This window comes from Halichoerus grypus, chromosome 9, assembly GCF_964656455.1.
Source record: "Halichoerus grypus chromosome 9, mHalGry1.hap1.1, whole genome shotgun sequence".
Taxonomy (NCBI): domain Eukaryota; kingdom Metazoa; phylum Chordata; class Mammalia; order Carnivora; family Phocidae; genus Halichoerus; species Halichoerus grypus.
The window spans coordinates 118404180-118418175 of NC_135720.1; the positions used below are offsets into that span (position 1 = coordinate 118404180).

Below are 13996 nucleotides of genomic sequence, written 5' to 3' on the forward strand. Positions count from 1 at the left end.
TCACCAAAAAGAAGGAAATCTTGCCATTTGCAACAACGTGGATGGAGCTAGGGTGTATTATGTAAGCAAAATAAGTCAGTCAAAGACAAATACCATATGATTTCACTCATATGTGGAATTTAAGAAAGAAAACAGATGAATATAGAGGAAGGGAAGAAAAAAAAAAGAGGGAGACGAACTATAAGCGAGTAGAGCGAACAAACTGAGGGTCAACTGGAGGGGAGGTGGGCCGGGGATGGGCTAAATGGGTGATGGGTATTAAGGAAGGCTGCTGTTGTGATGAGCACTGGGTGTTGTATGTAAGTGATGAATCACTACATTCCACTCCTAAAACCTATATTACACTATATATTAGCTAACTAGAATTTAAATAAAAATTTGAAACAAACAAAAAAGAAGATGTGGAATATTAGTCAAAAAAAGCAATTAAATCTTGCCCTTTGCAAGCATGTGGATAGATCTAGGGAGTATTATGCTAAAGTAAAATAAGTCAGTCAGAGAAAGACAAATAGCATATGGCTTCACTCATACGTGGAATTTTTGAAACAAATGAACATGGGTGGGGGGAAGAAAGGTCAATCCAGAAACAGACTCTTAATTATAGAGAACAAATTGATGGTTACTGGAGGCGGGGGCGGGGGTTAAATAGGTGATGGGGATTAAGGAGTTGAGCACCAGGTGTTGTATGTAATGGTGAATCACTAAATTCTAAACCAGAAACCAATATTACACTGTATGTTAAGTAACTGGAATTTAAATAAAAATTTGTAGGAGAAAAAAAATGAATCATTCTCATTCTCAGCAGCAACAATCAACTTTGCATTTATGAAGGCCAGCCAAACTCTACATCTAGTTTGTGGAAGACTGACTTTCTCTGTATAGTTAACTTCTCAATAGCGTTTCTGTATAACCAAGTAATACAAAAAGGACATAAGACATATATTATGTGTTACTATAATATTTTAGTGTTTACTTATAAAGTACAGTAACTGATACACTGCTGAAAAGGAAGAAAAATACAGTGATAACTCATGAATAAGAAATTGATTTTTATGTAGTAACCATTTTTTTCATGCGCTATAGTTTTTCCATTTTTCTTACATTAAATAAATTTTATGGTTTAGAATACTAACCACTCATATGAACAAGGATTTAGGAATCTACTAGGTTTAAAAGAAAAGAGAAAGTGGGCAAATAAGAATTAAATACACAAAGGAAAAATATCAATTCCAGAGGACAATTATATTTCTTTTAAAAGTAGCATGAATAAACATCCATGGATCAAGAGAGACTGGATGGACCCCTGGACACCCAACCACTTTCTGCGAAGCAAGAAAGGTCTTGAACCACAAAGGTGTGCTTTTGTGCAAAAAACCAAAACCAGTTAGCCCTTTTCCATATCCACTTTCTATTTTGGCAAGTGCAGGAAATAGCTTTCACCATCAGGAAGATTTCTACCTCTCCCATCTCCCAGAGCTGTAAAGAGTTCTCCATAGAGACACAAGACCAGAGAGGTCTTCTCCACGTTACAGGTGGGAAGCTCCTTCGCAGCTCAAGGCAAAGGGCATTAGAGTCTATACTCCAGGATCTGGGGGCCTTTCGTGGGGCACTTGAAGTGAGACACTAGAGTGATGAGTCTGAGTTACAAAAATCAGAGTCATTACTTTCTGTTCATAATTTCTATGATTAAAACACCAAATGAATGTGCTACTTGTGAAAATGTAACTGCTTATAACAACTTCTACAGGCTGATCACAGGGGACTAGAAAACGAGATCTTTAAATCCTTTCCAACTAGGAAATTCCATAATTACATGGGTAATTTGGGCTTTGGGTCTCCGAAGTTTTAAAAAAGTCACTTCAAAATCTAAAATTTTTATGACTAGAATACACAATGACTTAGCTACATCTACAGTCAAATTTGTATACATACCTCACTGAAAAGGCTTCCATTAACATATGAAATCCAGAGTTTCCAGAAGTTAGGCAGCTGACTTAAAACAAGCTTGGTCAACTTTTCAACAAATGCCACCCGGTGAGGAGTTTTGTATCTCCATGCTAAGGGGGGGAAAATACTATGAATATACTTTGAATCAAGAATAAAAATCGGTTGAACATATTACTGCTCCCCCACCTAAAAATGTGTCACACTTTGTCCCACTTTGGCTGTAGAGCTTTAATTTGCTGATAGACCAGTATTTCCTTTTCCACATCACATTACTAAAGACTGCCGGCAGGGAGAATACACTTTAAGAATACACAAAGAATAAATACCCCGCTGTTCTCAAAGGGGCGTGGCAGATGGGGGAGTGGCAGACTGGTCAGGAGGACACAGAAGGAGAAGGAGCATATTTTGGGTTTTCAACCTTGTCTTCAGGATGTTCTACTTCTCTTCAAAAGTCATGTCTTCAAACAGCAAAGTAAGGCAAAGACAGGGCAAGGCCAATCAGCCTTAAATTGGAGGCAAATATCAACCAGTTAGAAATGCCACTATATACGCACTTGAAAGTTCAATGATGACTCAAGTTATCATAAAGGAACATATTCAAGTATAATCGTATAATGAATAACTCTTCCCATAACAAAGAAATTTAAGAAAAAATAAAAATATTGAAGCCTCTTGGATTACGTATCATTTAATGCAATTACTGTAAGTGGGAAATAAGGTCTTATAGATTTCTTATGGGAATAAGTTCATAGGAATAAAAACAAATTAGTAATTCAGTGAGCATTAATCACTTCCAATTTCTTCCCTTCTTCTTTATCACATTCTTTCCTGTTTCCTCCTTCCTCCATGCCCTGCTTCCCAGCTTTGCTGTTCTGTTTCACAGCCTCCAGCAGGAGCAGGGCAGAGGTATTCCTACTGTCCAATTCACAGCAATCATCAGGAGAACCTCTGGGGTCAACTTCCAACTTCTACTCAGCAACTTCAAAGAAAGATCAGATAAGGGAACTTGCATTAACTCCTTCACCAACTACCAGCTTCCTTTCAAAATATTCCTAGGCAAAAAGTTCTGTTGCTATTATTACTGTTGTTATTCTAGTGGGGAAGGGTGGATTTTATTTATTTTAAAACAACATATGGTTAGAAAACTTAAAAGGTATATAGAACAAAATCTACTTCCCACCTACATTCCCCATTTGCCTAGTTCCCAGCTGCAGCCATAAGAAACTGCTGTTATCAGTTACTTGTGATTCTTTCTAAGATGTCTTTTATATACACAAGCAAATATAAATACATATTCTCTCCCCACCCAAATGTTCTTTCACACAAATGAAAGCATATTAAACACACCGTTTTGACACTTGGCCCTTTTTTCATTTAATAATGGATCCTGAAGTTTTTCCCTATTCGTACATAAAGTATTTTTTTCCCCACAGTTACACAGTACAACTGACCCTTGAACAATACAGGTTAGGAACAATGACCCCCTGCACAGTCAAAAATCCATGAATAACTTCTGACTCCCCCAAAACTGAACTACTAATAGCTTACTGTTGACCAGGAAACTTACCAATTATATAATGCAGTCGATTAGTACATATTTTATATATGTATTATATATTGTACTCTTACAACAATACCTTTCTAATTTTTTCAGTATTTCTAGGCTACATGGTTCATCTGAGAGTTTTTTCAAATTGTCGCAGATCTCCAAAAAACTTTCCAATATATTTATTGAACAAAATCCATGCATAAGTAGACCTGCACAGTTCAAACCAGTGCAGTTCAAGGGCCAACTGTAGTTCATATTTTGTATGTATCATAATTTTTAAAAAATCCCTTTATAATGGACAAGACTGTTTTCAATGTTTTGTAGTTAAAATTAGTGCTTTAAAATAAATTTAAAAAATAAATAAAATAAAATAAGTGCTTTAATCAATAACTCTGTGCCTACCACATTTAGCACATGTACAAGTATCAGTGTAGAATAAATTCTCAGAAAAAGAACTGCTGGGTCCAAGAGTACACAGAGTTGTGATTTTTAGTAAGTATTATTAAATTGACCTCCATGGAGATTCTTTACATACCCACCAGCAACACACATAAACACACAGAAGCTTCCTTATAATCTCACCAATGAACAAACCAAACACACAAAATTCCAAACAGTAAAAATCTGGGGATTCTGCCAACTGGTATCTCACTGTGGTGTTACATGGTCTTTTAAATTTTTATTGTAAGTGAGGTTGAGTGCCTACCTTCATATACTTAAGAGCATTCAGACTTCCAATCTGTGCACTATAGACCTCTTTACCTATTAGGTATATTAGCCCTTTGTCTATGAGTTGTGGGAGAAAGCTTTAAATTCAGTTGTCACATATGTGAAAGGCATGGTTCTTTATTTAGGGGTACACTGTAAACTGTACTTGTCTATTTGGCCAATATTTATTAAGTGTCCACTGTGTGCTAATCCTATGGCTATACCTTAATATCTGTCTAATATGCTCACCACTAATACTGAATGAACAGGGAAGGTCTCTGCCTTCACAGAGCCTACAATCGAACAATCAATAAAAGGAGTCCTAATGATAATGTGACAAGAGTCTAATGAGATTAGAGGTATTTTTCATCTGGAGACAGAGCTAAAGCAGACAAACCACATACAGGTAAGCACTGTTTTCCAAATGGCATGCAGTACCCTACATAGCATAGGCCACAGCCCAGTGTATGATAGGCCAATGACAAAGTAAGAAATAGGACAAGAAAATCTAAAAACTGAAGCACTGGAAGACCTGCCTCATGTGGTAGCAAGTAGACTCATACATGACCTCTTCCCCTAAATTAGTGTTTCAAAAGTCTGAGCTCCTCCATGCAGCTATATTTACAACTATTTATATAACCCTATTGTGAGAAACTCATCTAATATCCTTATCTTATATATTCTTTGCAAAGCTTTTTTGCTGGGAAATCAAAGTGAAAACACCCTATGATGAACCAAGTCTCTATTGGATCTGATGCTGGACAAGCACTTTGAGTGCCCTGGCTTATTGCATATCCATGTATTGAACATAGATACAGATATTCTATATATAGAGAGCAGTAGGTCTCAAAGATCAGTCTGTCATGGGGAATCGCCTCCACTCCAAAGAAAAATAAGGAACATTGCTTTTTCACCAATGTAAAGGAAAATTTCATTTTAAAAAAACACAAAATAAACAGAAATTAAACTCAGCTTCTCTCTTGTTAAATCCATTAATTAATAAGTATTCTAATTGAAGTGATTTTATGATAGGAAAAACAGTTGGACAAATATAAATAAAAACATTACAAAACAATCCCATAAGGCTTCCAAAAAGATTTCTTCAGCTGAATCTTTTTATGACAGAGTAATTGGTAAAATTACTTTGTCTAAGTTCACTATAGTACAGAGTGGTAATAGTGCAGCTAAATAATAGTACCAAATAATCATACTGAGCTGAGAGTTCTGCAATTCCTTAATGTGCTGGCACTCAATCATCAAGGTTCTTGGAAAACAGACAGGTCCCTGCAGCCTCCTGCCCAGTGACAGGGAATAATTTTTAGTCTCATGTTTTATTTGATCTTTTTATTACTAATGGATTCTTTATACCTATGTATATATGTATGTAATCAGAGTCCTATTTACCCATTCCTTCTACATCTACTTCATCCAAATTCTGATCATTATTTGAAAATGATTTTGGGTTTTATCTTCTTACTGAATTCAACATGTCTTAGTTAAATTCCCATATGCTATTATCAGTTACAGAATAACTTCAAGAGTTATTTCCTAAGACTGATGAAAAGAACTATTTACTATAAGCAATCTTCCTCAATGTTTCAGTTTCAAGTAATAATTTTAAGGAAATTAAACATGTATTTTACTTCTACTTCCAGCCATACTGGAGTAATAAAGATTAGATTCAACCTCCAGTTATAAACAACTAGAAAATTGGGGGCAGGAGGTAGATAATACAAACTATTTCAGACACCGGACAATAGGCAGCATAGGACTGATTCCCAAGGGAAGGGAAATGTATGATGAGCCCACAATTGCCATGGCTCTCTGTCTACAGACAATTTCTAGACAACACAGACAAAAGGAAGCATAACCTAAACAAAGCTCAATGGCCTTTCTGAGCTGGAAAGGAGGTGGAGATGACTAGAAAATGTAGCAAAGAGTTCCAGAAGGAACCTACATAGAAGAAAAGCTCCAAAAATCTGTGTAAGAGTCCTCCTAAGTCTTTGCTGAGAACTAGGTCTGCATATATGGAGTCAAACTTCACAAAGCCAGGCAAAGAACAACCAGGGAATTGTAAGGTAAACAGTTCCGAGAAATAATACAGGGCAGGGAGACCTTCTAGCTCTGAACAGCCAGAGGGAACAGTCCTCATCAATTACCTGGGCCACTCAGTACAGACCCAAAAGATCATGTCTCAGTGGTCGGGCTGAAGTATCCCCAGAATGAAGGCTACTCAAGACCTGCTCTAGCAAACTAGCAAAAGCCTTGAATGGCTCAAACTTACCTGTAAGGAACTGATAAAACAGTCTAGCATTCCTTAAAGGAAGACAACAGAACTCAGATACTCAACACTGAACATTCACATTATAAGCAGGGAAATATGAACAATAACCAGAAACCAAGAGAAAAATTGTCAATAGTAACAAATCCAGAAATTACAGAAATGCCCGAATTAACCAATAAGGACAATGTTCAAATATTTAAAGGAAAACATGAAAATAATGAGGGCAGGAAGGTAAGATATTTGTAAGAACCAAGTGGAATTTCTAGAGATGAAAAATACAGTATCTGGAATTTCCAGGTTAGACACTGCAGATAAAAGATCAGAGAAGTTGAAGGCATAGCAACTGACTCTATAATGAAGCAGAGTGGAAAAACTGGAGGGGAGGAGGAACAGGGAGAGAGCCTCAGTGATCTGTAAGATAATCTATTGGCCTACCATACATGTAATTGAAGTCCCAGAAAAGGAAATAGAACAGAAAAATACCTGAGAAAACTAAGGCCCAAAATTTTCTAAATTTGATGAAAATTTCCAGAATCTCATAAAATAGATCCAAGAAGTTTGGCAAAACGCAGACAGATAAATTTGAACTGTTCAAGATGATATAACTCATTTAAAGTCAAGACTCAATAATAGTTTCTAATTGATTTAAGCCTGTTAGCATGTCAACTGATGGTAGTAAATTACTTAAGGAGTGAGGTGGAGGGTTTTTAGACCTGCCATAATTTCCTACTAATTAAAAGAAGGAAGTATTGTTTAAAAACTCAGGTGGGCTGCACTCCAGAGTCAGATCCTGGAGGCCATATTTGCTTAGAGGGCTACAATACACCACAGTATACAGAAGCAAGTAATTCTGTTCTTTCACTGTTTATATTAGTTTGATGGGCTTGGTAGGAAATGGGAACAGGACAAGAAGGAACACTGAGCCCTCCATTTAGTACAAATGAATCATCTAATTTTAAGGTGTTCTTATGATGGATATTCACTCATATTTATTAATGAAACCTTAGAAAAAGCCCTACTCCAATACTTGTAATAATATAAAATACTTTAAAATAAACTTTAGAGGTATTTAATATAAAGTAAGATATTTCTATTATCCTATTTGGATTTTTTTTTAAAGATTTTATTTATTTATTTGAGAGACAGAGAGAATGAGAGACAGAGAGAGCATGGGGGGGGGGCGGTCAGAAGGAGAAGCAGACTCCCTGCTGAGCAGGGAGCCCAATGCGGGACTCGATCCCTGGACTCCAGGATCATGACCTGAGCCGAAGGCAGTCGCTTAACCAACTGAGCCACCCAGGTGCCCCTCTTTTTTTTTTTTTTTTAAGATTTTATTTTTAAGTGATCTCCACACCCAATATGGGGCTTGAACTCACAAGCCCAAGATCAAGAGTTGAATGCTCTACCAACTGAGCCATCCAGGCATCCCACCCTATTTGGATTTCTTAGATCTGTTATTGAGGTTATAAATAACCAGTGACTAATAGCATTTAATTGGTACCCAAATGCATTATAACCAATAATTTTGTATCTCACACAGGTAAATAAACAGTAGGTAAATATCAACTTCAGAAAGTTAAGAAACGTAACATAGTTATAATGAGATGCTTTATTCTCAGGAAAAATGATTAGCAATTAATATATTATTAACCCTCTTTCCAAAGCAAATTTTAAAATGCATAAAAGAGGTGTTTCTTTGTACTGACTATAGAGATTACTTTTGTTACAAATTTCATCTTAAAGAAATTCTCACAAAATATTTTCTGTGGCATATTTTTAAAAAGCCAATCACAGGAAAAATAAAACTAGACTTTAACTATGTATGTTGAATAAACATTCACCTATGAAGAAGGTTGGTAATATTTAGCAGCAGTAACACAACTAATTAGGAAAATTTCCAAGAGAAAAATGCCTGAAATTGCACAAGTACAAAGTTAAAAGACAAAGTGGGGGACAGTGAGAGATACTTACTGTCATCTCGACCAGATTGAAAGCTGCTGCCCCTCTTCAGTGAGGCCGACTGACTAAGATGACCCAACACCAAGGGACGGGTATCATTATCCAGATCCAACATGGGACTGTGAAGGCCTGGAGTACCTAGAAGAGAGGTGACATTTCCATTTATTCCATATATTCTTACTTAGTTGATTGATTTATTTTTTTTTTGAGTAGTAATTTTTTTTTTTTAATTTTATTATGTTAAGTTAGTCACCATACAATACATCATTAGTTTTTGAGGTGGTGATCCACAATCCATTGTTTTCGTATAACACCCAGAGCTCCATGCAGTACGTGCCCTCCTTAATACCCATCACCCGGCTAACCAACCCCCCCTCCCCCCTCCCCTCTAAAACCCTGTTTGTTTCTCAGAGTCCATAGTCTCTATGGGCTGCTTCTCTGAGTTATTTCTTCCTCAATTGTTCCATTCTTTTAAGTAAAACATTTGCCAAGCAAAATAAAAAATATTTTCTCTTAATAGCTTTTAAAAGCCATTCCCAACATGATAGATTCAGATAGGATTCAATCCATTACTCTGGCTTACTACAGAGATGTAACAAACTGTGAGAGAAACTCATGTATCATTTTAGAATGAGTGTTCAGCAAAACTGGCAGGGGCAAGGGTGGGGGAAGGTCTACAAACCTAAAAATCAGGATGAGAAATCCTTTTTTGAAAAACAACTTCACACTTGGAAGTCAGAGTTCTGACTCTCTTTTAATGCAGTAGATTTGACATTTTGCCTTCTATTGTTCATTAACAATTTTCTCCTATCTCCAAATCAAAATACAATCTTCTCAGGTTTAAGAGTTAAATATTATATCTCTGTCCACAATCACTGGACCTTCTGCAAATAACTCCCTCAATATATACTGAGTGACTGATATTAAATTACTCAGTAAGAACTCTATTCCTTCTTTTATAATTTAATAGAATAATAAAAGCATATAGATTTGTTTTCAGACGCAAAAGATAAAACATATCCGTGCCACTGATAACATTAGTTATTCAATAACACTGAACAAGGATTTATTGAGTACCTCCTATGTGCCAGGAACTATAGGCCCTGAAGATAAGGTGATGAATAATAGATAATGCCCTGCTCCCAAAGTATTTACATTCTGGTAGTAGAGGCAGAAAATAAAGCAATAAATAAATAAATAAAATACAGTAAAAATATGCCATGGAGAACCTGCTTTCAGGAGCTCCTCCTATCATGCCACTTAACATGATCCAGTATGAGCTATCTCCCTGTATTCTGACAAATTCTACTAAGGTAGGGTTTGTAGAAATAGAAATTAAATCGGACAGATTTTTTAGTGGAATAGAATTTTGTTGAAGACATACTATGTGCTAAATGTTTCATTTACATGCATTTCTAAACACTAAGATACGACTTGTGTAATTCCATATTTTAAAACAACAAACAATTTATTTGTTAAAACAACAAAATAAATGATATGGGATACAGAGTAAGAAAATACAAACAATGAAGAAATAATATTTTTATAATTGATTTTTTTTTCTATATTAAAGGCCAAGTGTGTGGAAGCTTTTAATGACTTATGACATTTTCCTTTGCAGTTTATATAGTTGCCACTGCTATTGATTGTAGAATTCAGGAAAATAATATCGAAATATCAACTTTCTGACATACTTTAAAAGGAAATATAAAGGAGCCCATCACAATATTTACATAAAAATTATAATATATATAAAATTTTATATAAAAAGGTGCAAGAAAAGAATGCTTTAATTTAAAATGTTACATGTGGGGCACTTGGAGAGCTCAGCAGGTAGAGCACCTGACTTGATCTCAGGGTCACTGAGTTCAAGCCCCACACTGGGTGTGGCGCCTACCATAAAAAGTTACATGTTACTCTTGAAGGTTTCAGAACTATACATTTTTTTAAAGATTTATTTATTTATTTGAGAGAGAGAGCCGGAGCAAGCATGAGTGGGGGGAGGGGCAAAGGGAGAAAATTTACAAGCAGACTCCCTGCTGAGCATGGAGCCCAAGCAGGGCTTGATTTCACGACCCATGAGATTACGACCTGAGCCAAAACCAAGAGTTGGGACAGTCAACTGATTGAGCCACCCAGCTGCCCCAAAACTACATTTTTATTAAGAAGGAAAGCACTTCCTGGTTTCCTAAAAATACATTATGTACCATTCCTACAAAAAATATAATTATCATTATTCAAGTAGATCCTCAGACAAAGATTTTCCCTATAACTGATGTGTTTACAACTTTAATATAAATGGTTTGATTTTAAGTCATTTATGTAGTTTAAGTAAATCTCGAATTTTGAAACTGTTAAAGGATTGATTATCTTCCCCTTTAATAACAGAAACTGTATTAGGAATATGCTTTTCTTCTTTTAGAAACTATATCATTTTCTATAACATCAGGAAAAGAAAATTTAACATGAACTAATTTCCTAATTGGTAGTGTTGAATTACCATCAAGTATAGCACAGCACCAGGGAGCTAAAACAGCATATACACACCCTCAGGGCTGACCAGCATCTGGAACACATCTGCAAGACGCATTTTTGCGGAGTGACCAGAAGATAGCGCTTCAGCACCACACACATGCATAAGCCCTACAAACTCAACAGTGGGCATTAAACTCAGAAATGAGCTTCTCTCTCTCTAACACGTTGCTCTTTTTTTGTTGTTGTTGTTAAAAAAAAAAAAAGGTCTTAAGATCAGTTATTTTATAGGGAATTAGGAAGATTATCCTTTGAAGAGAGAATTAAAGAAAACATTTTAAATCTCAGTTGTCAGAAACTATTTATTATCAAGAGTCAAAAAAAAACCTTGAGGGCTCATACCCTCCTTTTAATCTTAAATTATATGACGTGGCATTCCTACTCTATAAAATTATTACAAATATGAAGCAGTTTTGATGATAAATAAGCATTACTATGAAAAGAAAACAGAAAAAGATGAGAAAAACTATTTCTTTAACATCAAATCAACAAAAGGCTTTAAAATATCTTACAAGAAATCAGTGTATTTTCTCGATTGTTTTACCTCACAGTATGATAGCAACATCTGTTGATGTGTTTAAGAGACATATATACATTATATAAAACATATGGTTATTAAATGAGAATAATTAGGAAGTTTCATATTATCATGCTCTAACTTATGTGCAACTGAAATCAGTGTTGGTGTGTTTTCCCTAACAACCTAAATTATCTGCCCCTTGATATCCAGCTGAGGATGGTATTCAACTGTATACACACAACTTTAGTTTTTTCATTACAATTTTAGCTTGTCATGGGACATTTTGCAGGTGACAGAGACTAAAGTTTTTGTAAAATTGTGTTTGTCTTTATCTTTCTCAATACTGCATTAGGTTCTGAGAGGTCATTTGTTTTCTTGACAGTAAATTTTCTCTAGAAATGAACAGTTCCTATAATTTTTTCTAGATGAAATTTTTTTAAAGCCTTTTATTAAATAAGATTACGCCTTGATGAAAGGTTATAACTTTTTGGCTTCATTTATGTTAATACTAACAAATTGTTTGCTATATTTGAAATTGGGGCAGGGATTAACCCAAGATTCTCATGGTTTATACAACTGGAAGGGGGTTCTGCAGCTAGCTTAAGCAATCATAATAGGCCAATGCTTCATGACCTGTAAAAATCAGGACTTGACACAATAAAATTTTTGAAGTCTTTTTTGGGTGTAAAATAGTGATTCTATGGTATGAAGTCGGAATCGGAAACTTTAAATCACCACTGAGAACAAAATGGAAAACATGTTTATTTTGCTCACTATTCCTACAATTTAGAACACTGATTAGTGGTGTTATCTAAAAAGTCTGCCTCTACACAGAGAAGCAAATGTGAAAATTAAGCCTTAAATAGAAATTATATAAGGAATATAATAAAGACAACAAAAAAGTAACAGTGAAAACTTCATCAGAATTTCAAAATACTTGTTATTATGGGACCTTACAGCTTGGTTATTTTAATGACGCTAAGCAGGGTAACCAATAAATACACTCAAATGAATAAACGCTTATGAGATCAAAAGTATTTGGCTATAAACAGTCATAGATATCTGGCGAAATCTGGGGAATAATTACAGGGTAAAGATTACTCGGGAGAGAAAATTCCATATAGGGACACATCCCATAGCATGAGAACCATCACTATAGTACTTCTAGTTCTAAAAATGCTATGTGGTGTTTGCAGGAAAAATGATACAAATAAAATCCTAGAACTAAAAGGGTGTAGCGATGTCTTCTAAATTCTACAAACTAGTGTTCGAGTTATGATTTTATCAATATATCATAAGAAAAGATACATAGCTTATCTACAGATGCCTGGAAGAAGTATCTTGGGGGAAAAAAAAAACCTTCAAACACTTAAAATTAAAAAAAAAAAAATAACGACTAAGCTTCTCAATTACTGACAAATAAGAATCCATGTTTTGTTTCTCCAGCTAAAGCTTCTGTAATATGCTACCAGCATTCTCAAAAGGAATTCTTCTAATTATGAGGATGTAGGAGAAACTTAACAGATTGTAAACAAACATAAAATTAGAAAAACCATTTCTGGAACACTCTATAAACAGAACAGAAAATTTGTTTTAATTAAGAGAAAAAGAGAAAATTTACTTTCAAAAGTTGCTGAAGTTACCTTCTACAGAACATTAATAAAGCAATCCTAGTGACTTCACTAAGAGAATAAAAGCTGCAGTGTAGAAATAATCAAAAGTTTAAAATGTATTACCTTTCTAAAAGAAAATAAACCATCAATCTTTCACAATTTGCTCTTAACAAATTGAAACACTTGCTAATTTTTTCCAACTGTGAGGTTTCTACTAAATAAAAAGTCTTCAGCTTTATGTTAACCTATGGATCTCAAAAGCTCAAAACTTAACAGTTTACATTTAAACAATGATTCCTACAAAAACTGATAATGAAGTTTAGACTTTATAGAAAATGCTGATTATACCTAGTACTCGGAAGACTTCCAGGAAACCTTATCATGTATCAGTCAAATCCTTTCAACTCAACCTGTGCAAGTTTTCCCTATTTTAAATGCAAATAGCAGTCAACATTTGTTTAACAGACTCTACAACATAAAGGGCAGAAGAGACCTTTCTTAAGGGAAGCCTGCAGATGTGGAACCAGGTGAATAAGTTTACTATATTTTCTCATCCTTCGTGCCTCTTGCAGCAAGTTTTCTCACAGTCTACCATGGTGTGGAGAACACTGATCTATAGCCCCCGGACTCTCAGAAGGGCGGCCGACTTCCTTACTGCCCTTAAACACCTTTGAACACATTTTCCTGCGCACAGCGGGCCCTTGTCCTGCGCTGCAGCCCGACCACCCACTGTTGCTTGTTGACCAAACACACGGGGCCAGGAGTCTCCACAGACCCACAGGCAGGATGGGATTCCTTTCAAGCACACCACACAGAAGAATTTCAATGCCAAAGCTGGGGGGTGGGGGCGGACGTATCAAGACCAAATTACAAATTCCTCACAA

At 35.4% G+C, this 13996-nt stretch overlaps 1 protein-coding gene across 5 annotated transcripts in view; it reads right to left on the reverse strand.

Moving 5' to 3' along the window:
- Positions 1–13996, reverse strand: part of EXOC2 (exocyst complex component 2) — a 256500-nt gene that overhangs the window by 134420 nt on the left and 108084 nt on the right. For all 5 annotated transcript variants that reach the window (XM_036072478.2, XM_036072479.2, XM_036072475.2 and 2 more), the window contains 2 exons: positions 8460–8585; positions 1933–2057 (listed from right to left, as the gene is read on the reverse strand). In XM_036072478.2, coding sequence (XP_035928371.1) covers positions 1933–2057; positions 8460–8585 — 251 coding nt within the window. The remainder of the gene's footprint in view (positions 1–1932; positions 2058–8459; positions 8586–13996) is intronic.